This window comes from Triticum urartu, chromosome 3A (assembly GCF_056163025.1).
Source record: "Triticum urartu cultivar PI428250 chromosome 3A, HENAU_Tu73, whole genome shotgun sequence".
Taxonomy (NCBI): domain Eukaryota; kingdom Viridiplantae; phylum Streptophyta; class Magnoliopsida; order Poales; family Poaceae; genus Triticum; species Triticum urartu.
In genome coordinates, this window is record NC_141875.1 from 632730598 (window position 1) to 632756050 (window position 25453).

Sequence of the window (25453 nt, forward strand, 5' to 3'; positions counted from 1 at the left end):
CATCATTTCACTCCCAACACCATCACGTATCTTGCTGTGTTCGTGTCCATGTGCGAGAATTTCTTGGGCTGTCGACCGCACTGGGGTCTTTTCAAGCACATTGTCACCATCCGATCCCAGACAGTGAAGAAAGCAAACTCGAAGGACGAGAAAACCCGCGTTATCCAGATGTGTGGGGGTTTGGGTTTCCAAATGTGGAAAAGGAGTTCCTTTCCTCCGATGACCCTTCCTGAGTCGGTCAGAGGCTGGCAGTCGACCTGGTTCTACTGCAAGGATATCATGACTCGAGGCCAGTCGACAGGACTTCCTCCTTTTTCTTTCGACCGTGTTCAGACTCCTTCGTCGTTGAAAGTGACCGCCGTGGAGAAGGCGGAGACTGGCATGCTGGTCGAGAGGGTGGTCCAGCTGATCAACCAAGGCGTCACCGACATGGATTTGTTGGAGGTGTTTCTTAGTCGGCGCATCCAACCGCTCCAGGCCCGTGACCATTCCATGTGGATGTACTCCGGCGCTGGCGACACCGCTCGGGTTCATCCAGAGGAGGTGCCAGCCGAAACAGTGGCTCAATGGCCGACGAGCATCACCGGGAACAAGGACAACCCCAGGAGCGCCAGGAGAGTCGACCCTTTCAGCAACAGCAACCAGCCAGACAAGGTTTAGCCGATATGACCGATTACATTTGAATGTGTTTTCCGACTATTTGTTAATCTGACTGATTTCCACTCGACTTCTTGTCTTGTAGATTTACACAGAGATGTACTCAATGCCCAATGGTGAACAAGCTTTGGAGCAGGACCATGAGGGCGAGGACAGCGCGGAGGAGAGCGGTGAATGGGAGTCACCAGACGACGATGATGAAGATGAGAGCGACGAGTCAGACGACGAGGAAGTAGTCGACTCACCGCCTCGTTCGGAACGTCGATCCAAGCAACGCCATGATCCCGTGGGCAGGCGCGGTAAGACTGTGGCCTCGAGCGTTCCATCTCAAAAGTGCGCTCGGTCTCCGACTCCAGAGCTGGCTGAGAAAGTCATCAAGCAGCCCAAGATCAATCCCTCGAAGGCCCGGAAGACCTTGTCTAAGATCAAGATGGATGTTCCTATTGCTTCTGGGTAAACGTTCTTCCCATGTTTCTTTGCTTCGACTGATTCTCCTGTCCTGACCGAGTGGATGATGAACTTTTCCAGCCCGGCCTCCGCCGCGATTGATATGGATATTGACAAGGTCCTAGATGACGAGGAAACCGACGACACAGCTACCTCCAAAGCCAGTAAGTCTACCCGACTCGAATTTAGTCGGTCGACTGGACTGTTCGTCAGTCGTCTCTCTGACTTTTCTTGTTTGCTGCAGCTCCACGAGATGTTGTTGTGCTTCCGGACGATGAAGAAGAAGAAGTGCCTCTGAGGGAAAGGAGGAGGAGGGACCATAGACTGAGCAGGAAAGCACCTAAGGTTCAGGCTCCTCAGTCGACACTGATGCCTGGGACGGCGGTGGAGCGATCCGTAGATCCGGCTCGCACCAACATCACTTTCGCTATCCCGCTGTCGACTGACTGTCCATCAGGGTCAGCTGCTCAGACCCCTGCTGCTCCAGTACAACTCCACGCATCAGACCCAGCGGGTGCTTCGACTGTTCTGCCATCATCTATTTTCACTGTGTACCAAACTCCAGACGACCCACCGAGTGCCGCCAAGGAAGCTCTTCTTCAGTTGAATCTTGTGATGGGACAGATGAAAGTGGTGCACGAGGCCAGTCAGGTGGCTTTCAACGCCGGCGCTGCTCTGCAGACCAATATCCAGGTTAGTTGGTTTTCCGACTGATCTTACTTCTCATCCACCCACTGGGGTTTGTCTGCCCTAAAGTCGTATAGGTCTTCCACTTCATTCGACTTGGATTTTTGAACTAGTGGGGGCACGCTGAGTGCACCCACTAGGCGTAGTCCCCGAGACCATAGTTGACTACGGGCAGTCGACTGTGGTCTGAAAATCTGAATTTTCTCACTCGGTCTGGGCGGGTCATGTCGAGTGACAATCTGGGTGTAGTCCCCGAGACCGTGGTGGACTGCGGGCAGTCAACTATGGTCTGAGAACAACTTTCTTCGCTCTTTTTTTTGACTCGAGCTGGGCAGACCATGCCGAGTGTATAGTCCCCGAGACTGCCGTTGAATGTTTGATTCAGCGGTAGTCTTAGAGTAACTTTCACTGTGATATTTTTTTGTTTCTGTCGACTGATATGTCTTATATATTGACTGTAGAAATCTTGTAATCTTGGGGCTCAACTTTCTTCATTGAACAAGCAGCAAATCAGCCTCAACCTTGATCTGGAATTGGCCAATAAGAATCTCAAGACTGCTCATGACGAAGTAGCTGCCATGGGAGGTAACCAATCGACAACTGTCCATCTTATGACTGGCACTTTTCCTTTCCATTTTTTTTCAACCGAGTGATTTCACTCGTGTAGATGTATGTAGTAAAAACCGTCAACTCCAAGCTCATCTGAAGAATGTTATTTCTTTAGAGAAAATGAAGCAGGCTCTGGAGAACAAGGATCTGGATCTTGCTGCCGCGCAGAAGGAGGCGCGAGAGAAAACAACACTTGCTGACAAGAAGCTTGCTTCAGTCGGCAAGTTAGAAGAAGAGAACTCCAAACTGAAGACTGCTGTATCTGTCGCCAATCGGGAGGTCGAGCGACTGAAGAAGGACAAGGACAAGCCGTCTGACGAGATTGGGAGACTCAAAGCCAAGAAGGGCGAGTTGGAGTCTTATCTGAGCCAGATTGCTGCTCAATTGGTCTTAAAACTTGAAGGTACTGATGTTCGACTGACTTGTTATGGTCGATTGACAGGTCTTATTATATTGTCGACTCACCATTCATCCGATTGTGTAGAGCTTTGCCAGGACTTTGAAGCGAAAACTGGGTGGGTCGAGACGGGTCCCGGCCCCATAAATTGCCCAGTAAAAGATGACGTCGCAATGAATGTGATGTGGTTGGAATCTCGCATGGACAGTGGAGTTGCTTATCTTGCCCGCCTAAAGGCGGCGATGACTCGGGTTGATGCTGAACTCTGGCCTCAAGCAGAACTGTCTCAAGACCTCGAGTCTTTGATGGCCCGACTGAATCAAATACCTGAGCGAGTGCAAGAATGGAAGAATTCATCTGCTCGCTGCGGTGCTGATGTCGCCCTGTCCCTGGTCCGAGTGCACTGCAAGGATGTCAAAGAGGACAAGCTGGCGGAGCTCAAGGTTGCTAACACAAAAAGGCACACTTTCCAGTCCTTCATGGACATTTTCCTTGATGCCGCCACTCGCATCGCAGACATCATAGACCTTGATAGTTTCTGCGATCCAGCCAGCCCTCCTCCTGACGAGTGACCAAAAACATTATGCTTCACCTTTATTTGCCTCGGAATGCCGAGTGATTGTGTAATCGTTAAACTTCTTCGGGCTTGATGCTCGAGTACTTTGGATCCATGGTTCGGAACTTTGGGATTTATCTGAACTTGGTTTATCTCAGAATATGCTTGCGTTTGCCTTCGAGTGGAACTTGTTCTTCACTCGGAATAATCTTTGTATCTATGACGCAACTCCGAAGAAAAGGTTGCAGTCGACCTGCACCTCGTCGTTCTTGCGGATAGGGATGGAGCGCACGTTGTACTTGTGGCGCAGCTCCGAGGATAGGATTGCAGTCGACCTGCACCTCGTCGTCCTTGCGGATAGGGATGGAGCGCACGTTGTACTTGTGGCGCAGCTCTGAGGAGAGGATTGCAGTCGACCTGCACCTCGTCGTCCTTGCGGATAGGGGTGTTTTTTAAACTTAGGAAAGTACCGGACTGTAGCTAAGCCCCCGAGTGTGAGGTTTGCTCATCACTCGGTAGGATTTTTTAAACTTAGGCGAGTACTGGACTGCCGCTAAGCCCCTGAGTGTGAGGTTTGCTCACCACTCGGTAGGATTTTTCAAACTTAGGCGAGTACTGGACTGCAGCTAAGCCTCCGAGTGAGAGGCTTGCTCACCACTCAGTAGGATCTTTCAAACTTAGGCGAGTACTGGACTGCAGCGAAGCCCCGACTGAGAGGCTTGCTCACCACTCGGTAGGATTTTTCAAACTTAGGCGAGTACTGGACTACAGCTAAGCCTCCGAGTGAGAGGCTTGCTCACCACTCGGTAGGATTTTTCAAACTTAGGCGAGTACTGGACTGCAGCTAAGCCCTCGAGTGTGAGGTTTGCTCACCACTCGGTGGGATTTTTCAAACCTAGGCGAGTACTGGACTGCAGCTAAGCCCCCGAGTGAGAGGCTTGCTCACCACTCGGCAGGATTTTTCAAACTTAGGCGAGTACTAGACTGCAGCTAAGCCTCCGAGTGAGAGGCTTTCTCACCACTCGGTAGGATTTTTCAAACTTAGGTGAGTACTGGACTGCAGCTAAGCCCCCGAGTGTGAGGTTTGCTCACCACTCGGTAGGATTTTTCAAACTTAGGCGAGTACTGGACTGCAGCTAAGCCTCCGAGTGAGAGGCTTGCTCACCACTCGGTAGGATTTTTCAAACTTAGGCGAGTACTAGACTGCAGCTAAGCCCCCGAGTGAGAGGCTTGCTCACCACTCGGTAGGATTTTTCAAACTTAGGCGAGTACTGGACTGCAGCTAAGCCTCCGAGTGAGAGGCTTGCTCACCACTCGGTAGGATTTTTCAAACTTAGGCGAGTACTGGACTGCAGCTAAGCCCCCGAGTGTGAGGTTTGCTCACCACTCGGTAGGATTTTTCAAACTTAGGCGAGTACTGGACTGCAGCTAAGCCCCCGAGTGAGAGGCTTGCTCACCACTCGGCAGGATTTTTCAAACTTAGGCGAGTACTGGACTGCTGCTAAGCCCCTGAGTGTGAGGTTTGCTCACCACTCGGTAGGATTTTTCAAACTTAGGCGAGTACTGGACTGCAGCTAAGTCTTCGAGTGAGAGGCTTGCTCACCACTCGGTAGGATTTTTCAAACTTAGGCGAAACGGATTCGCAGCTAAGCCCCCGAGTGAGATGCTTGCTCATCACTCGGCAGGATTTGTTAAACTTAGGTGAAACGGATTCACATCTAAGGCACCCACTAGGGGATTTAGAAAAAAAAGAACAACAATCATTTATGAGACTGTAAAACCGTGTCTTTGATAATGAAACTAAGGGATATTTCTTATTACATCTCAGCAGCCTGAATACTTAAGTGTAAAAGGGGCGGAGCAACTCCGCATTCCAAGCGCGTGGCTCGTCTTTCTTATGCTCGACGTTGTAGAGGTGGTACGCTCCGTTGTGGAGCACTCTGGTGATGATGAAAGGACCTTCCCAAGTAGGGGCGAGCTTGTGTGGTTTCTACTGATCCACTCGAAGAACCAAGTCTCCTTCCTAAAATGCTCGACCCCTCACGTTTCTGGCGTGGAATCGACGCAGGTCTTGCTGATAAATGGTCGATCAGATCAGAGCCATCTCTCTTTCCTCTTCCAGGAGATCAACTACGTCTTGCTGAGCCTGTTCTGCTTCATCTTCTGAGAAAAGCTCGACTCTGGGTGCATTGTGAAGCAAGTCACTCGGCAACACAACTTCAGCTCCATAGACCAAGAAGAATGGAGTTCGACCAGTCGACCGATTCAGAGTCGTCCTCAAACCCCAAAGTACTGACGGAATTTCATCGACCCAGGCGCCTCCGCATGCTTGAGATCACGCATCTGTCGGGGTTTCAGTCCTTTGAGGATCAACCCGGTTGCTCTTTCAGCTTGTTCATCCGACGGGGGATGGGCGACTGAAGCATAGTCGACTCGAGTGCCCTAGGAAGCACAGAAGGCTCTGAACTCATCTGAATCGAAGTTCGAGCCATTGTTAGTGATGATGTTGTGCGGAACACCATATCTGAATGTTAAGTCTCTGATGAAACTGACCACAGTACTGGCTTCAAGACTTTTGATAGGTTTGGCTTCAATCTATTTGGTGAATTTGTCGGCTGCCATGAGTACATGAGTGAAGCCGCTCCTACCCATTCTCAGAGGTCCAACCATGTCCAAACCCCAAATAGCGAAGGGCCAGATGAGTGGAATGGTCTTCAGGGCTGACGCAGGCTTGTGAGACATGTTGGAGTAAAACTGGCAACCTTCACATTTGTCGACTATTTCTAGTGCCATCTCATTTGCCCATGGCCAATAAAATCCTGCTCGGTATGCTTTGGCCACAATGGTCCGAGAAGACGCATGGTGACCACAGGTCCCCGAGTGGATGTCATTGAGGATCACTCGACCTTCCTCTGGTGTTATGCATTTCTGGCTGACTCCAGTTACACTTTCTATGAACAGCTGCCCTCTTATCAAAGTAAAAGCTTTGGATCGGCGGACGATCTGTCGGGCCTCTTCTTCGTCCTCTAGGAGTTCCTTCCTAAGGATGTACGCAATGTACGGCACTGTCTAGTCGGGAGTGATGACCAAAACCTAGATGATCAAGTCGACCACGGTCGGGACTTCGACTTCAGTCGGATCAGCGGTGCTCTTTGGCTGCGGGGGCTCTTCAGTGAAAGGATCTTCCTGGACTGAAGGTGTATGAATATGCTCCAAAAACACATTACTGGGAATGGCTTCTCTCTTGGAACCTATCTTCGCCAAATCATCCGCTGCTTGATTTTTCAATCGGGGTATATGGTGGAGTTCTAAACCCTCAAACTTGTTTTCTAACTTTCTCACCGCATTGCAGTAGCCAGTCATAGATGGGCTTCTGGCATCCCACTCCTTCATTACTTGATTCACCACCAAATCTGAGTCGCCGTAGACCATGAGGCGACGGACGCCGAGTGAAATGGCCATACGCAACCCGTATAAAAGTGCCTCATATTCAGCTTCGTTGTTGGAGGAATTGAAATGAATTTGGAGAACATAGCAGAGCTTGTCACCTCGGGGGATACCAATACCACCCCAGCACCAGAACCATTCAGCATCTTGGATCCATCAAAGAACATGGTCCAGTGGTCCAAGTGAATCTGAGTTGGCAGTTGCTATTCGATCCACTCGACGAGGAAATCCGCTATTGCCTGGGACTTGATAGCTTTCTTTGCCTCAAACTTGATATCCAAGGGAAGGAGTTCAATCGCCCATTTTGCCACTCGACCAGTTGCATCTCTGTTGTTCAGAATTTCTGACAATGGTGCGTCGCTGACGACTGTAATGGAGTGATCAGAGAAATAATGTGCAACCTTCTTCGTGGTCATGTAAATCCCATAAACAAGATTTTGATAATGTGGATATCTTTGCTTGGATGGAGTTAAAACTTCAGAAACATAGTATACTGGGCGCTGAACTTTGTAGGCTTTTCCTTCTTCTTCCCGCTCGACCATGAGTACTGTACTGACAACTTGTCCAGTGGCTGCAATGTAAAGAAGTAAAGGTTGTTTGCTGATTGGGGCAGCGAGCACCGACTGGGTGGAAAGCAGGGCTTTAAGATCTGCAAATGCCGCATCAGCTTCAGGAGTCCACTCGAACTTGTCAGATTTCTTCATCAGTCGGTAAAGAGGAAATGCCTTTTCACCAAGGCGAGAAATGAATCGACTCAAGGCGGCCAAACAACCAGTAAGCTTCTGGACATCATGCATGCGCACAGGGCGCTTCATCCGGAGTATAGCACCAACTTTCTCTGGGTTCACGTCGATCCCTCGTTCGGAAACGAGGAAGCCGAGTAACTTTCCGCCAGGAACTCCGTAAGTACACTTTGATGGGTTAAGCTTGATATTATATCTTCTCAGGTTGGCAAAGGTTTCAGCAAGGTCAGTCAGCAGGTCGGAACCTTTGCGCGACTTGACCACAATGTCATCCATGTATGCTTCCACATTCGGACTGATTTGAGTGAGCAGACACTTTTGAATCATCCCCATGAATGTGTCCCCAACGTTCTTGAGACCGAATGGCATGGTGACATAACAAAAGCATTCGAATGGAGTGATGAAAGCTGTTTTTATCTCATCGGGTCCATACGGTCGGATCTGATGGTACCCGGAATAGGCGTCTAGGAAAGACAAACGCTCACACCCCGCAGTCGAATCGACAATTTGGTCTATGCGAGGGAGAGGAAAATGATCTTTCGGGCAGGCCCGATTGATATGCTTGAAGTCAATGCACATGAGAAGTGAGTTGTCCTTCTTGGGGACCATAACAACATTGGCGAGCCACTCAGAATGGTAAATCTCACGGATGAACTCAGCTGCCAGGAGCCGAGCCACTTACTCACCAATTGCTTTTCTCTTCTGTACGGCGGACCTTTGAAGATGTTCTTTGACTGGTTTTACTTTTGGGTCGAGTCGCAAACGATGCTCAGCCAGTCCCCTGGGTGCACCCGGCATGTCAGAAGGTTTCCATGCAAAGATGTCCCAGTTCTCACGGAGGAACTAGATGAGCGCTTCTTCCTATTTGCTGTCGAGTGAAGTTGAAATATGAGTAGGAGCAGCATTAGGATCGGTCGGGTGAATATGAATCGGCTTGGTTTCACCGTACGGCTGAAATGCAGAATCAGTGGCAGGCTTCTTGGAGTGCATCAAATCACTCGGATCTGCGTTTTTCTGGTATTCTTGCATTACGACTGCCGCCATTTGTGCATCGGCAATTTTTGAGCCCTTCTGGAAGGATTCTTCTGCTTTCTGCCGATTGCCAGTGATAGTGAACACTCCTCTAGGACCAGGCATTTTCAATTTGAGGTATACGTAACATGGTCGAGCCATGAAACGTGCATAGGCAGGCCTACCCAGAATGGCATGATAAGCACTCTTGAAATCCACTACTTCAAATGTCAACTTTTCTTTGCGGTAATTCTTGGAATCACCGAAAACCACATCAAGGGGGATCTGGCCGAGTGATTCAGCCTTCTTGCCGGGTATAACGCCATGGAAACTCATATTACTTTCGCTGAGCTTGGACATCGGAATTCCCATTCCCTTCAAGGTTTCAGCATAAAGGATATCCAGGCCGCTACCACCAGCCATCAGCACTTTAGTCAGTCGAGTGCCTTCAATAACTGGGTCGACCATCAACGCTTGCCTCCCACGGGTGGCTATACGTGCTGGATGGTCAGACTGGTCGAATGTGATGGCAGTCTGGGACCACTTCAAATAACTTGGTGTTGCCGGAGCAACCATGTTCACTTCTCTATTCATAACTTTCAATCGACTTTTGCTCTCAATATCAGCAAAAATCATCAGAGTGGAGTTGACGTTGGGAAAACCATCATCATCCTCTTCCTTGTCCTCATCCTTGTCCGACTCCTTTTCCTTCTCCTTGGATTTCTTCTCTCGGAATTGCTGGATCAGGAGTCGACACTGTCGAGTGGTGTGCTTGGGATAAATCAAATTACTCTCTTCATCTTTTTTGGTGTGAATGTGACATGGCAAATCCAACACATCATTTCTATCTTGATATTTCACTTTCTTGGGATTCCAGGGCCCTTTGGGCTTCCCCTTGAACTTTCCTTGAGCCACAACTAAGGCCTCACCAGGAGCAACTGGCTCGGCCTTACGCTTCTGTTTCCGATTGGAAGTACCTCCACCGGTGTCCTGGGCGACTGTTTTGTGCTTGCCACTCTGGAGTCGGTCTTCCTCTTCGCCATTAGCGTATTTGGTGGAAATCTCCATCATCCGAGTCATAGTCATATCTCCTATCCGACCGAATTTCAGATTCAACTCCCGATACTTAACGCCTTCCTTGAAGGCACAGATTGCTTGGTGAGCTGACACATTCTCCACTGTATGGTGTAACATGATCCATCTCTGGATATAGTCTCTCAAGGTTTCGTTCGGTTTCTGTACACAACACTGCAATTTTGTCAACCCTGCCGGTCGCTTGCAAGTACCCTCAAAAGTTCTAACAAACACTCTGGCGAGTTCTTCCCAACTGTATATGCTACCAGGTGCTAATTGGTTCAGCCACGCCCTGGCCGAGCCTTCCAACATGAGAGGGAGGTGCTTCATTGCCACTTCATCATTGCCACCACCAATTTGCATAGCCACTCGGTAATCTTCAAGCCAAGTGTCAGGCTTAGACTCACCGGTGAACTTGCTGACTCCAGTCGCCAACCTGAAGTTGGGAGGAATCACTGCGGCCCTGATGGCTCTGCTGAAACACTCAGGACCGGAAACGTGCACTCTGCTGCTAGTCGGATAATCTCTGTCATGACCTTCTCTATGCGCTCTGTTCCTGTCAACCAGACCTTGAACGAGAATAGATCTTGCATCAAAGCTTGGCTCCCTTGGGTCGACTGGTACTCTTCGCTCTCTGCTGTGGGGGCGCCTGTCATCCTGCCGCTGAGGCACGTATGACCCACTCCTCGGAGGAGGCGTGGGCACTCGACGACGGTCATCGTGGTCGAGTCGGTGATCATACTGCTCGCTGATGACCCACAAGTATAGGGGATCTATCGTAGTCCTTTCGAAAAGTAAGAGTGTTGAACCCAACGAGGAGCAGAAGGAAATGATAAGCGGTTTCCAGCAAGGTATTCTCTGCAAGTACTGAAATAAGTGGTAACAGATAGTTTTGTGATAAGACAATTTGTAACGAGCAACAAGTAACAAAAGTAAATAAGGTGCAGCAAGGTGGCCCAATCCTTTTTGTAGCAAAGGACATACCTGGACAAACTCTTATATGATGTAAAGTGCTCCCGAGGACACATGGGAATATCGTCAAGCTAGTTTTCATCACGTTCATATGATTCGCGTTCGGTACTTTGATAATTTGGTATGTGGGTGGACCGGTGCTTGGGTGCTGCCCTTACTTGGACAAGCATCCCACTTATGATTAACCTCTATTGCAATTATCCGCAAATACAACAAAAGTATTAAGGTAAACCTAACCATAGCATGAAACATATGGATCCAAATCAGCCCCTTACGAAGCAACGCATAAACTAGGGTTTAAGCTTCTGTCACTCTAGCAACCCATCATCTACTTATTACTTCCCAATGCCTTCCTATAGGCCCAAACAATGGTGAAGTGTCATGTAGTCGACGTTCACATAACACCACTAGAGGAGAGACAACATACATCTCATCAAAATATCGAACGAATACCAAATTCACATGACTACTAATAGCAAGACTTCTCCCATGTCCTCAGGAACAAAAGTAACTACTCACAAAGCATAAACATGTTCATAATCAGAGGGGTATTAATATGCATATAGGATCTGAACATATGATCTTCCACCAATTAAACCAACTAGCATCAACTACAAGGAGTAATTAACACTACTAGCAACCTACTAGCACCAATCCCGGACTTGGAGACAAGAATTGGATACAAGAGATAAACTAGGGTTTTGAGATGAGATGGTGCTGATGAAGATGTTGATGGAGATTTCCCTCTCCTGATGAGAGGAGCGTTGGTGATGACGATGGCGATGATTTCCCCCTCCAGGAGGGAAGTTTCCCCGGCAGAATAGCCCCGCCAGAACCCTAGATTGGTTCTGCCAAGGTTCCGCCTCGTGGCGGTGGAGTTTCGTCCGAGAAGATGGCTTATCATTATTTTTCCATCGAAAGAGTCCATATAGCAAAAGATGGTCACCGGAGGGCCACCAGGGGGCCCACGAGGTAGGGGGCGCGCCCAGGGGGTAGGGCGCACCCCCACCCTCGTGGGCAGGGTGTGGCCCCCCTGGTGAAGTTCTTGCACTCAATGTATTTATATATTTGGAAAACATCATCTGTGAAGTTTCAGGACTTTTGGAGCTGTGCAGAATAGGTCTCTAATATTTGCTCATTTTCCAGCCAGAATCCCATCTGCCGGCATTCTCCCTCTTTATGTAAACATTGTAAAATAAGAGAGAATAGGCATAAGTATTGTCGGGTTTCGGGTTCCGGCAGACCCTTGAGGTTCGAACACTGGGGTGCGCGCGGAGATCTCTCCCCTACCCATCTACGTCCGATCCTCTCGTGCGAACTAAGATGAAAATGATGAACAACACAAGAGACACGATGTTTATACTGGTTCGGGCCACCGTTGTGGTGTAATACCCTACTCCAGTGTGTGGTGTGGTGAATTGCCTCTGGGGCTGATGATGGACAGTACAAGGGAAGAACAGCCTCACGAGAGGTGTTCTTGAGCTGGTGCGATGAACTGCTAGGGTGAGTTCAGTCGCCTCTCTCTCTCTGCTGGGGTTCTACCAGATCTCTCCGGGTGTCTCCAGATGTCTCTACTCTATGGTGGCTAGCTCTATTTATAGAGGCCCTGGGCCTCTCCCCAAATAATGAGCGGGAAGGGCGCCAACAATTGGCCATTTCGAAGGGGAACATCTAGTACAAGTTATCCTGACCAAAGGTGGTCTTCGGCTGCCAAAAGCACTGGCCATGACGCCGTCTTGGGCTCCACGGTGACCTCCGTCATGCCGTCCGGCTGGTCTTGGTCTCGTTGCACCGGAATGGTAACCTTTGCCTGATGCCTTGACCTGTGCTTGCCCCCTTTGCACCAAAGGGGAAACAAGGACACTGCGCAGGCGGCGCCCGCCTGGCGCCCGCCTAGTCTCGATCATCATGGCTTGCGTCACGGGTTCCTCGCGAGGTACCCCTGCCTTGATCTCTCCGCCTCCTCGTGAGCCTCCCTGATGAGGCTGCCTCTGAGGAAGCTTCCTGTCATCCGCCCCGCGAGGCTTGGCCCCTCGCGAGGGTCTTTGAGCTTGAGCTGATGAAGATGGGCCGCGTTGGGCCCCGCTTGAGCCACGCCACAGGCAGGCAAGTCTGGGGACCCCCGTTCCCAGAACGCCGACAGTAGCCCCCGGGCCCAAGGCGCGTGCGGGCTTGGCTTAGCAATGATTCGAAGGGGCAAGCGCGAAGCGCCGCGGGCCCTAACAGCCTGCGGCCTTGGGCGCCGTGTGGCGGTTGATTGGGCGTGGGCGTCTGCACTTCCCACGACGCCTCGACGACCGCATGACTTGATAAGTCCCTGCATGCAGAGAAACCGGTCATGATTACCTGCGGTCGTGGTGCACGGCGGTTGGCCTCCTCCGGTTATAAGTACGGGGATGGGCGACCCCCTTCGGCCCGTCCCTCCTTGCTGCTCCTTTCTTTCTTCTTGATTACTCGTCGCTCCCATGGCTCCAAAGAGATTCTCAGCCGCGGAGAAAGGAAAGGCCCCCCAGGCTGGGCCTGACTCCCCTCTGGCCAAGCGTGGCCAAGGCCGCCCTTGCAAGTATACCACGATCCCCGTGGTGGCCTCCATGGAGGCGGTTCCCGGCGCGGTGGTGAGTGCCCGGTTGCTGACGGGGGGCACGCCGTGGGTGTGTGCCCCCCTAGGCCACGCTTTCGCTCTGCGGAGGTGCTGCTGGAGTTCGTCGTGTGGTCGGCAGACCCATCCAACACCAGGCTCCAGCTCCCCCGTTTCTTCGTAGATGAACTGCCGGCCAGCGCCCGGTGCGGCTTCTGGCTCCAGGCAGACGGATGCTGCAGCAGGGACTCCTGGGCGTCGCTGGAGGTTTCCATTTCTGGGAACGGGGCTCTGACACGCGGCTGGCAGACGTTTGCCCGCGCGTGTGGCCTGAGCCGGTGGTGCACCCTGTACTTCAAGTTTGATGGCGACGCCATCCTCTACGTGAGGGTGTTCGGGGAAGATGGTCGTCGTGCCGGGTGTTGCCCTGAAGACGACGACCGTGGCCGCCTGCCCAGCCCTGGCCCTGACCAGGATGAAGATGGCGACCGGCGTACATGCTTTGGAGCTCAGGGCTCGCCGAGCTCCGGTGACCCCCTCTTAGGCAGCAGCTCCTCTAGCGGTGGCCGCGACCAGCCTCCTCGCCGTCGCGCCCGCTTGGGCAAAGGTAGCGGGTCAGCCCACCGTCGCGCCCCGGTGAAGCGAGAGGAGGGATCCGCCTGAGCCCCAGGAGCAGCTCGAGCCTTCGCTGTGGATTGGCGTGGGACGGATCGCGCCCGTTTTGTTTTCTTTCTTATCCTGCGCAAAAATAGTAAGTAATGTAGGGCCCCACGGGGGCGTATTAGAACTCTTGCTGTTTAACCATCGCGCTGTTTCCGCTATTTCTGCGCCGTGTTTTCGCGCCGCGCTCCCATATGCGGGAACTATTTTAGCTCGATGGGGCTTGGCGCGGTCCTCGCCTCCCGAGGCCGTGGCCTCCTCGTGCGCTTCGTGCCCTGCAAGGATCAGTAGGAGGGGTAACTTATGGTCTTAGCTGTGGGGGCGATCGGCCCAGGTCCTGCGCTCGTGTCGCGATGCCCGTGGGGCACGGACTGGGAGGGGTGCTCCTACAGAGGACTCGGATAGGAAAGCTCCAAACAATCGGGGCAGAAAACACTCGCGAGGGTGCCTGTGATCCTCCCTCGCGAGACTTCTCGAGAGAAAACGAGGCGAGCGAGCGAGAAAGATAAAGAGCCACAAGCCAGGAACGTCAGCAACTCCAATAAAAAATTCAAACGGGAATAAACAAGCCAACTGCGGAAAACAAATGGGAAAGCCGCGTCCGGCACCTATTCTAGTCTTCGACGTCTTCTCACCAGCGCGGAGCTAAGTGCTGCCACTAGGCATGGGCGGGAGCCCCCGAGGCCCGAGGGCGGCACTCCGAAGACTCCGGGGCATGTACAGCCCCACTCATTATTACGTGAGAGTGTCACGGGCGGCGAGCTTCATAGGCATTGGCCTTCTTCACAGGCACCGGGCCTTTTCCAAAACGCAACAACTTCACATGCATTTGCCTTCTTCACAGGCACCGGGCCTTTTCCAAAACGCAGAGGCTTCACAGGCATTTGCCTTCTTCATAGGCACCGGGCCTTTTCCAAAACGCAGCGGCTTCACAGGCATTCGCCTTCTTCACAGGCACCGGGCCTTTCCCAAAACGCAACGACTTCACAGGCATTCGCCTTCTTCACAGGCACCGGGCCTTTTCCAAAACGCAGCGGCTTCACATGCATTCGCCTTCTTCACAGGCACCAGGCCTTTTCCAAAACGCAGCGGCTTCACTCAGGGGTAGAACCTCCGGAGATGCTGAATGTTCCATGGGTTTTGGATGGGTACTCCCTCCGGAGTCTCCAAGCGCGCGGAGCTAGGCCTGGAAACATGAACAACCTTGAACGGGCCCTCCCACATGGGAGAGAGCTTGTCCAGCCCCTCCCTGGAGAGAACCCTTCTGAGCACGAGATCCCCTACCTCAAGGGTCCTGGGGCAGATGTTGCGGCCGTGGTATCGTCGTAGCGCCTGTTGATACCTTGCCGCTCGCAGTGCGGCTTCCCGACAGCGTTCCTGCCCCAGCACGAGCTCCGTCCCCCGCATGGCGTCCTGCTGAGCCTCGTCGAATGCCAGGACCCGTGCGGAGCGATGTCTGACCTCGTGAGGGAGAACAGCCTCCGCTCCGTAGACGAGGAAGAACGGGGTCTCGCCAGTCGGCTTGGTCGTTGTCGTGCGGATTGACCATAGCACGGACTGGAGCTCGTCGTGCCAGCCCCTGCCACAGGCCTCCAGCTTCTCCTTGAAGGTCCTGGCCTTGAGGCCCCTCAGGACCTCCGCGTTGGCTCGTTCAGCCTGGCCATTGCTCCGGGGGTGTGCTACCGAAGTGTAGCATATCTGCGTTCCAAGGATAGCATAGTACGTTTTGAAGAGTTACTGGTGAATTGCGAACCGTTGTCAGTGATGATGCGGTTAGGCACCCCAAACCGGCTCACGAGGCCCTTGATGAACTTGACTGCCTTGCCTGCCGGGATTGTGCGGATATCTTCCACCTCGGCCCACTTGGTGAACTTGTCCATGGCGACGTAGAGGTAGCGATAGCCCCCTGACGCCCGAGGGAACGGGCCCAGAATGTCCAACCCCCAAACTGTGAACGGTCAGGAGAGGAGTATGGTCTGCAGACCCCCCGCAGGCTGATGGATCTGTTTAGCATGAAACTGGCAGGCCTCGCAAGCCTTCACCAGCTCAACGGCGTCGTTGAGTGCTGTGGGCCAGTAGAACCCGTTGCGGAACACCTTGCCGACGAGGGTTCGTGATGACGAGTGGTGCCCACAGTCTCCGCTATGTATGTCCGCTAGCAGTTCCTTTCCTTGCTCCCTGGAAATGCAACGTAGGGACACGTCATTTGGCCGCTTCCTGTAGAGCTCACCATCCTGGATGCAATAAGCCGTGGCCTGCCGTGCCACACGCTCCGCCTCCTCCTCGTTCTCTGGCAGAATCCCTTGCATCAGGTAGTCCTTGAGCTCTGGGATCCAACATCCCTCCTGAGGCTCCAATGCCAGGAGCAGGCGTGCCCTTGATGCCGGGACGCAGACCGGAGCTCCCGAGGCAGGCGGCTGAGGAGGCTCCTCCCTTGGCTGCACCGCGCCTGATAGCGATGGCGCCGCCGAGGGCTTGAAGAGCCGCTCCTCGAAGACGTCAGGTTCCCGCGGCAGCCGCCTAGACGCCCTCTTGGCAATGTCGTCAGCCTTCTGATTGGTGCCGCGAGGCACATGCTGCATCTCCAGCCCCCAGAACTGTTTCTCCATCCTGCGGACTTCAGCGAGGTAAGCTTCCATGTGCTCGTCCTTCGGCTCGTATATCTTGTTGGAGAAGTTGACGAGGAGCTGTGAATTGCCCTTGATGGTGAGGCGCTTTACCCCTAAGGCGATTGCGGCTTTCAAGCCTGCTATCAGGCCTTCGTATTCTGCTATGTTGTTGGAGACCTTCTCTCCGTGCTGGAAGCAGAGTTGCACGGCGTAATAGAGTTTGTCCTGGGTAGGGGACATAAGCACTGCGCCAGCTCCTGCACCATGTCGGGAGAATGCCCCATCGAAGTACACGACCCAGCCGTCCGGTGCTTCACTTCCCGGGGAAAGTGATCGGTCTTCGCGTGCCTCGAGACCCGATGCTTCTTCCCATTCTACCACGAAATCTGCAAGTGCGGCTCCCTTGATAACTCTGGTCGTGCTGAATTCTAACTGAAATGCCTGTAGCTCAATGTTCCATTCGGCGACCCTTCTAGCTGAGTTGGGGCTCCTAAGCACTCTTTCCAAGGGGTATGCTGAGACGACCTTGATGGGATGTCCTTGGAAGTAGTGGCGCAGCTTGCGCGAGGCCACTAGTAGCACGAGGAGGAGTTTTTGAGGCATGAGGTACCGTGCCCTTGCGTCCCGTAGCACCGTGCTGACGAAGTACACGTGATGTTCGACGAGGTTGAGGGTGTTGGCGCTGCTTGCGTCCTCCAGAGGTCGAGGCGTCTCTGGAGACGACGGAGCTATTGGAAATATGCCCTAGAGGCAATAATAAAAGGATTATTATTATATTTCCTTGTTCATGATAATTGTCTTTTATTCATGCTATAATTGTGTTATCCGGAAATCATAATACATGTGTGAATACTTAGACACCAACATGTCCCTAGTAAGCCTCTAGTTGACTAGCTCGTTGATCAACAGATAGTCATGGTTTCCTGACTATGGACATTGCATGTCATTGATAACGAGATCACATCATTAGGAGAATGATGTGATGGACAAGACCCAATCCTAAACATAGCACAAGATCGTATAGTTCGTTTGCTAGAGTTTTCCAATGTCAAGTATCTTTTCCTTAGACCATGAGATCGTGTAACTCCCGGATACCGTAGGAGTGCTTTGGGTGTACCAAACGTCACAACGTAACTGGGTGACCATAAAGGTATACTACGGGTATCTCCGAAAGTGTCTGTTGGGTTGATAGGGATCAAGACTAGGATTTGTCACTCCGTATGACGGAGAGGTATCTCTGGGCCCACTCGGTAGGAGCTCAAAGTGACCAAGTGTCTGGTCACGGGATCATGCATTACGGTACGAGTAAAGTGACTTGCCGGTAACGAGATTGAACGAGGTATTGGGATACCGACGATCGAATCTCGGGCAAGTAACGTACCAATGGACAAAGGGAATTGAATACGGGGTTGCTTGAATCCTCGACATCGTGGTTCATCTGATGAGATCATCAAGGAGCATGTGGGAGCCAACATGGGTATCCAGATCCCGCTGTTGATTATTGACCGAAGAGTCATCTCGGTCATGTCTACATGTCTCCCGAACCCGTAGGGTCTACACACTTAAGGTTCGGTGACGCTAGGGTTGTAGGGATATGTATATGCAGTAACCGAATGTTGTTCGGAGTCCCGGATGAGATCCCGAATGTCACGAGGAGTTCCGGAATGGTCCGGAGGTAAAGAATTATATATAGGAAGTGCTGTTTTGGCCATCGGGACAAGTTTCGGGGTCACCGGTATTGTACCGGGTGGGGCCACCTATCCCGGAGGGCCCCATGGGCTGAAGTGGGAAGGGATCCAGCCCAAAGTGGGCTGGGGCGCCACTTCCCCCTAGGGCCCATGCGCCTAGGGTGGGGGAAACCCTAAAGGGGGTGCCCCCTTGCTTGGGGGGCAAGCCCCCCACCCCTTGGCCGCCGCCCCCTAGGAGATTGCATCTCCTAGGGCCGGCGCCCCCCATAGGCCCCCCTATATATAGTGGGGTTGATGGAGGACCTCTTACCTTTACCTTTGGTGCCTCCCTCTCCCTCTCCAACACATCCTCCTCCTCCATAGAGCTTGGCGAAGCCCTGCCGGAGTGCTGCAGCTCCATCACCACCACGCCGTCGTGCTGCTGCTGGAGCCATCTTCCTCAACCTCTCCTTCCCCTTGCTGGATCAAGAAGGAGGAGACGTCACCCTGACCGTACGTGTGTTGAACGCGGAGGTGCCATCCGTTCGGCGCTAGGATCTCCGGTGATTTGGATCACGTCGAGTACGACTCCCTCATCCCCGTTCTTTGAACGCTTCCGCTCGCGATCTACAAGGTACGTAGATGCATCAAACCACTCGTTGCTAGATGAACTCATAGATGGATCTTGGTGAAACCGTAGGAAATTTTTTTGTTTTCTGCATCGTTCCCCAACAGTGGCATCATGAGCTTGGTCTATGCGTAGTTCTCTATGCACGAGTAGAACACAATTTGTTGTGGGCGTTGATGTTGTCAACTTTCTTGCCGCTACTAGTCTTATCTTGCTTCAACGGTATTGTGGGATGAAGCGGCCCGGACCAACCTTACACGTACGCTTACGTGAGACCGGTTCCACCGACTGACATGCACTAGTTGCATAAGGTGGCTGGCGGGTGTCTGTCTCTCCCACTTTAGTTGGAGCGGATTCGATGAAAAGGGTCCTTATGAAGGGTAAATAGAAGTTGACAAATCACGTTGTGGCTTTCACGTAGGTAAGAAAACGTTCTTGCTAGAACCCTTTTTAGCCACGTAAAACTTGCAACAACAATTAGAGGACGTCTAACTTGTTTTTGCAGCAAGTGCTTTGTGATATGATATGGCCAAAGTTGTGATGAATGATGAATGATATATATGTGATGTATGAGATGTTCATGCTATTGTAATAGGAATCACGACTTGCATGTCGATGAGTATGACAACCGGCAGGAGCCATAGGAGTTGTCTTTATTTTTTTGTATGACCTGTGTGTCATTGAGAAACGCCATGTAAATTACTTTACTTTATTGCTAAACGCGTTAGCCTTAGTAGTAGAAGTAATAGTTGGCGAAAAACTTCATGGAGACAAGATGATGGAGATCATGATGATAGAGATCATGGTGTCATGCCGGTGACAAGATGATCATGGAGCCCCAAGATGGAGATCAAAGGAGCTATGTGATATTGGCCATATCATGTCACTTTTATTATTTGATTGCATGTGATGTTTATCATGTTTTTGCATCTTGTTTACTTAGAACGACGGTAGTAAATAAGATGATCCCTCATAATAATTTCAAGAAAGTGTTCCCCCTAACTGTGCACCGTTGCGACAGTTCGTTGTTTCGAAGCACCACGTGATGATCGGGTGTGATAGATTCTAACGTTCACATACAACGGGTGTAAGACAGATTTACACATGCAAACACTTAGGTTGACTTGACGAGCCTAGCATGTACAGACATGGCCTCGGAACACAGAAGACCGAAAGGTCGAGCATGAGTCGTATAGAAGATACGATTCACCGATGTTGACTAGTCCGTCTCACGTGATGATTGGACACGGCCTAGTTAATTCGGATCATATTATACTTAGATGACTGGAGGGATGTCTATCTAAGTGGGAGTTCATTAAATAATTTGATTAGATGAACTTAATTATCATGAACTTAGTCTAAAATATTTACAATATGTCTTGTAATGGCCAATGTAGTCCTCAACTTCAACGCGTTCCTAGAGAAAACCAAGCTGAAAGACGATGGCAGCAACTACATGGACTGGGTCCGGAACTTGAGGATCATCCTCATAGCTGCCAAGAAAGATTATGTCCTACAAGCACCGTTAGGTGAAGCACCTATTCTCCCTGCAGAACAAGACGTTATGAACGCTTGGCAGACACGTACCGATGATTACTCCCTCGTTCAGTGCGGCATGCTTTACAACTTAGAACCGGGGCTCCAAAAGCGTTTTGAGAGACACGGAGCATATGAGATGTTCGAAGAGCTGAAAATGGTTTTTCAAGCTCATGCCCGGGTCGAGAGATATGAAGTCTTCGACAAGTTCTTCAGCTGTAAGATGGAGGAAAATAGTTCTGTCAGTGAGCACATACTCACTATGTCTGGGTTACATAACCGCTTGACTCAGCTGGGAGTTAATCTCCTGGATGACGCGGTCATTGATAGAATCCTTCAGTCGCTTCCACCGAGCTACAAGAGCTTTGTGATGAACTTCAATATGCAGGGGATGGAAAAGACCATTCCTGAAGTATTTGCAATGCTGAAATCAGCAGAGGTAGAAGTCAAAAAGGAACATCAAGTGTTGATGGTGAATAAAACCACTAAGTTCAAAAAGGGCAAGGGTAAGAAGAACTTCAAGAAGGACGACAAGGGAGTTGCCGCGCCCGGCAAGCAAGCTGCCGGGAAGAAGCCAAAGAATGGACCCAAGCCCGAGACTGAGTGCTTTTATTGCAAGGGAAATGGTCACTGGAAGCGGAACTGCCCCAAATACTTAGCGGACAAGAAGGCCGGCATCACAAAAGGTATATGTGATATACATGTAATTGATGTGTACCTTACCAGTACTCGTAGTAGCTCTTGGGTATTTGATACCGGTGCAGTTGCTCACATTTGTAACTCAAAGCAGGAGCTGCGGAATAAGCGGAGACTGGCGAAGGACGAGGTGACGATGCGCGTTGGGAATGGTTCCAAGGTCGATGTGATCGCCGTCGGCACGCTGCCTCTTCATTTACCTACGGGATTAGTTTTGAACCTCAATAATTGTTATTTAGTGCCAAGTTTGAGCATGAACATTGTATCAGGATCTCGTTTGATACGAGATGGCTACTCATTTAAATCCGAGAATAATGGTTGTCCTATTTATATGAGAGATATGTTTTATGGTCATGCTCCGATGGTGAATGGTTTATTCTTAATGAATCTCGAGCGTAATGCTACACATGTTCATAGTGTGAGTACCAAAAGATGTAAGATTGATAACGATAGTCACACATACTTGTGGCACTGCCGCCTTGGTCACATAGGTGTCAAACGCATGAAGAAGCTCCATGCTGATGGACTTTTAGAGTCTCTTGATTACGAATCATTTGACACATGCGAACCATGCCTCATGGGTAAAATGACCAAGACTCCGTTCTCAGGAACAATGGAGCGAGCAACCAACTTATTGGAAATCATACATACTGATGTGTGCGGTCCAATGAGTGTTGAGGCTCGCGGTGGCTATCGTTATGTTCTCACCCTCACTGATGACTTGAGTAGATATGGGTATGTCTACTTAATGAAACACAAGTCTGAGACCTTTGAAAAGTTCAAGGAATTTCAGAGTGAGGTTGAGAATCAATGTGACAGGAAAATCAAGTTCCTGCGATCAGATCATGGAGGAGAATACTTGAGTCACGAGTTTGGCACACACTTAAGAAAATGTTGAATAGTTTCACAACTCACGCCGCCTGGAACACCTCAGCGTAATGGTGTGTCCGAACGTCGTAATCACACTCTATTAGATATGGTGCGATCTATGATGTCTCTTACTGATTTACCGCTATCATTTTGGGGCTATGCTTTAGAGACTGCCGCATTCACTTTAAATAGGGCTCCGTCGAAATCCGCTGAGACGACACCGTATGAATTATGGTTTGGGAAGAAACCTAAGCCGTCGTTTCTAAAAGTTTGGGGATGCGATGCTTATGTCAAGAAACTTCAACCTGAAAAGCTCGAACCCAGGTCGAAAAAATGCGTCTTCATAGGATACCCTAAAGAAACTATTGGGTATACCTTCTACCTCAGATCCGAAGGCAAGATCTTTGTTGCCAAGAATGGATCCTTTCTAGAGAAAGAGTTTCTCTCGAAAGAAGTAAGTGGGAGGAAAGTAGAACTTGATGAAGTGTTACCTCTTGAACCGGAAAATGGCGCAACTCAAGAAAATGTTCCTGAGGTGCCTGCACCTACTAGAGAGGAAGTTAATGATGATGATCATGAAACTTCAGATCAAGTTGCTACTGAAATTCGAAGGTCCACAAGGACACGTTCCGCACCAGAATGGTACGACAACCCTGTCTTGGAAATCATGTTGTTAGACAACGGTGAACCTTCGAACTATGAAGAAGCGATGGCGGGCCCGGATTCCGACAAATGGCTGGAAGCCATGAAATCCGGGATAGGATCCATGTATGAAAACGAAGTATGGACTTTGACTGACTTGCCCGTTGAGCGGCGAGCCATAGAAAATAAATGGATCTTTAAGAAGAAGACAGACGCGGATGGTAATGTGACCATCTATAAAGCTCGGCTTGTTGCTAAGGGTTATCGACAAGTTCAAGGGGTTGACTACGATGAGACTTTCTCACCAGTAGCGAAGCTGAAGTCCGTCCGAATCATGTTAGCAATTGCCGCATTCTATGATTATGAGATATGGCAAATGGACGTCAAAACGGCATTCCTTAATGGTTTCCTTAAGGAAGAATTGTATATGATGCAGCCGGAAGGTTTTGTCGATCCTAAGTATGCTGACAAGGTGTGCAAGCTCCAACGCTCGATTTATGGGCTGGTGCAAGCATCTCGGAGTTGGAACATTCGCTTTGATGAGATGATCAAAGCGTTTGGGTTTATGCAGACTTATGGAGAAGCCTGCGTTTACAAGAAAGTGAGTGGGAGCTCTGTAGCATTTCTCATATTATATGTAGATGACATACTTTTGATGGGAAATGATATAGAGCTTTTGGACAGCATTAAGGCCTACTTGAATAAGAGTTTTTCAATGAAGGACCTTGGAGAAGCTGCTTACATATTAGGCATCAAGATCTACAGAGATAGATCAAGATGCCTCATAGGTCTTTCACAAAGCACATACCTTGATAAGATATTGAAGAAGTTCAATATGGATCAGTCTAAGAAGGGGTTCTTGCCTGTGTTGCAAGGTGTGAAATTGAGCTCAGCTCAATGTCCGACCACGGCAGAAGATATAGAAGAGATGAGTGTCATCCCCTATGCCTCAGCCATAGGTTCTATTATGTATGCCATGCTGTGTACCAGACCTGATGTAAACCTTGCCGTAAGTTTGGTAGGAAGGTACCAAAGTAATCCCGGCAAGGAACACCGGACAGCGGTCAAGAATATCCTGAAGTACCTGAAAAGGACTAAGGAAATGTTTCTCGTTTATGGAGGTGACGAAGAGCTCGTCGTAAAAGGTTACGTCGACGCTAGCTTCGACACAGATCTGGATGACTCTAAGTCACAAACCGGATACGTGTATATTTTGAATGGTGGGGCAGTAAGCTGGTGCAGTTGCAAGCAGAGCGTCGTGGCGGGATCTACATGTGAAGCAGAGTACATGGCAGCCTCGGAGGCAGCGCATGAAGCAATTTGGATGAAGGAGTTCATCACCGACCTAGGAGTCATACCCAATGCGTCGGGGCCGATCAAGCTCTTCTGTGACAACACTGGAGCTATTGCTCTTGCCAAGGAGCCCAGGTTTCACAAGAAGACAAGGCACATCAAGCGTCGCTTCAACTCCATTCGTGAAAATGTTCAAGATGGAGACATAGATATTTGTAAAGTACATACGGACCTGAATGTAGCAGATCCGTTGACTAAACCTCTCCCTAGAGCAAAACATGATCAACACCAGAATTCCATGGGTGTTCGATTCATCACAATGTAACTAGATTATTGACTCTAGTGCAAGTGGGAGACTGTTGGAAATATGCCCTAGAGGAAATAATAAAAGGATTATTATTATATTTCCTTGTTCATGATAATTGTCTTTTATTCATGCTATAATTGTGTTATCCGGAAATCATAATACATGTGTGAATACTTAGACACCAACATGTCCCTAGTAAGCCTCTAGTTGACTAGCTCGTTGATCAATAGATAGTCATGGTTTCCTAACTATGGACATTGGATGTCATTGATATTGAGATCACATCATTAGGAGAATGATGTGATGGAAAAGACCCAATCCTAAACATAGCACAAGATCGTATAGTTCGTTTGCTAGAGTTTTCCAATGTCAAGTATCTTTTCCTTAGACCATGAGATCGTGTAACTCCCGGATACCGTAGGAGTGCTTTGGGTGTACCAAACGTCACAACGTAACTGGGTGACCATAAAGGTATACTACGGGTATCTCCGAAAGTGTCTGTTGGGTTGACAGGGATCAAGACTGGGATTTGTCACTCCGTATGACGGAGAGGTATCTCTGGGCCCACTCGGTAATGCATCATCACAATGAGCTCAAAGTGACCAAGTGTCTGGTCACGGGATCATGCATTACGGTACGAGTAAAGTGACTTGCCGGTAACGAGATTGAACGAGGTATTGGGATACCGACGATCGAATCTCGGGCAAGTAACGTACCGATGGACAAAGGGAGTTGAATACGGGGTTGCTTGAATCCTCGACATCGTGGTTCATCCGATGAGATCATCGAGGAGCATGTGGGAGCCAACATGGGTATCCAGATCCCGCTGTTGGTTATTGACCGAAGAGTCATCTCGGTCATGTCTACATGTCTCCCGAACCCGTAGGGTCTACACACTTAAGGTTCGGTGACGCTAGGGTTGTAGGGATATGTATATGCAGTAACCTGAATGTTGTTCGGAGTCCCGGATGAGATCTCGGATGTCACGAGGAGTTCCGGAATGGTCCGGAGGTAAAGAATTATAGATAGGAAGTGCTGTTTTGGCCATCGGGACAAGTTTCGGGGTCACCGGTATTGTACCGGGACCACCGGAAGGGTCCCAGGGGTCTACCAGGTGGGGCCACCTATCCCGGAGGGCCCCATGGGCTGAAGTGGGAAGGGATCCAGCCCAAAGTGGGCTGGGGCGCCACTTCCCCCTAGGGCCCATGCGCCTAGGGTGGGGGAAACCCTAAAGGGGGCGCCCCCTCCCCCCACCCCTTGGCCGCCGCCCCCCTAGGAGATTGCATCTCCTAGGGCCGCCGCCCCCCTAGGCCCCCTATATATAGTGGGGGGGATGGAGGACCTCTTACCTTTACCTTTGGTGCCTC

At 50.4% G+C, this 25453-nt stretch overlaps 1 protein-coding gene across 1 annotated transcript; it reads left to right on the forward strand.

Moving 5' to 3' along the window:
- Window positions 1–219: 219 nt before the first annotated feature.
- Window positions 220–3369, forward strand: LOC147980938 (uncharacterized). The gene is made up of 7 exons (XM_087515806.1): window positions 220–654; window positions 743–1110; window positions 1186–1268; window positions 1349–1797; window positions 2253–2376; window positions 2516–2803; window positions 2885–3369. The coding sequence occupies exons 1-7, from the start codon at window positions 220–222 to the stop codon at window positions 3367–3369; spliced, it is 2232 nt and encodes a 743-aa protein (XP_087371932.1).
- Window positions 3370–25453: the final 22084 nt, after the last annotated feature.

Excerpts from the sequence above, each read along its gene's own strand:
- LOC147980938 (XM_087515806.1), top strand. The coding sequence starts at position 220 with ATGACCCTTCCTGAGTCGGTCAGAGGCTGGCAGTCGACCTGGTTCTAC. Across the intron at positions 2,377-2,515 it reads CGAAGTAGCTGCCATGGGAG|AGAAAATGAAGCAGGCTCTG; the intron begins GTAACCAATCGA and ends TTATTTCTTTAG. Across the intron at positions 2,804-2,884 it reads ATTGGTCTTAAAACTTGAAG|AGCTTTGCCAGGACTTTGAA; the intron begins GTACTGATGTTC and ends CCGATTGTGTAG.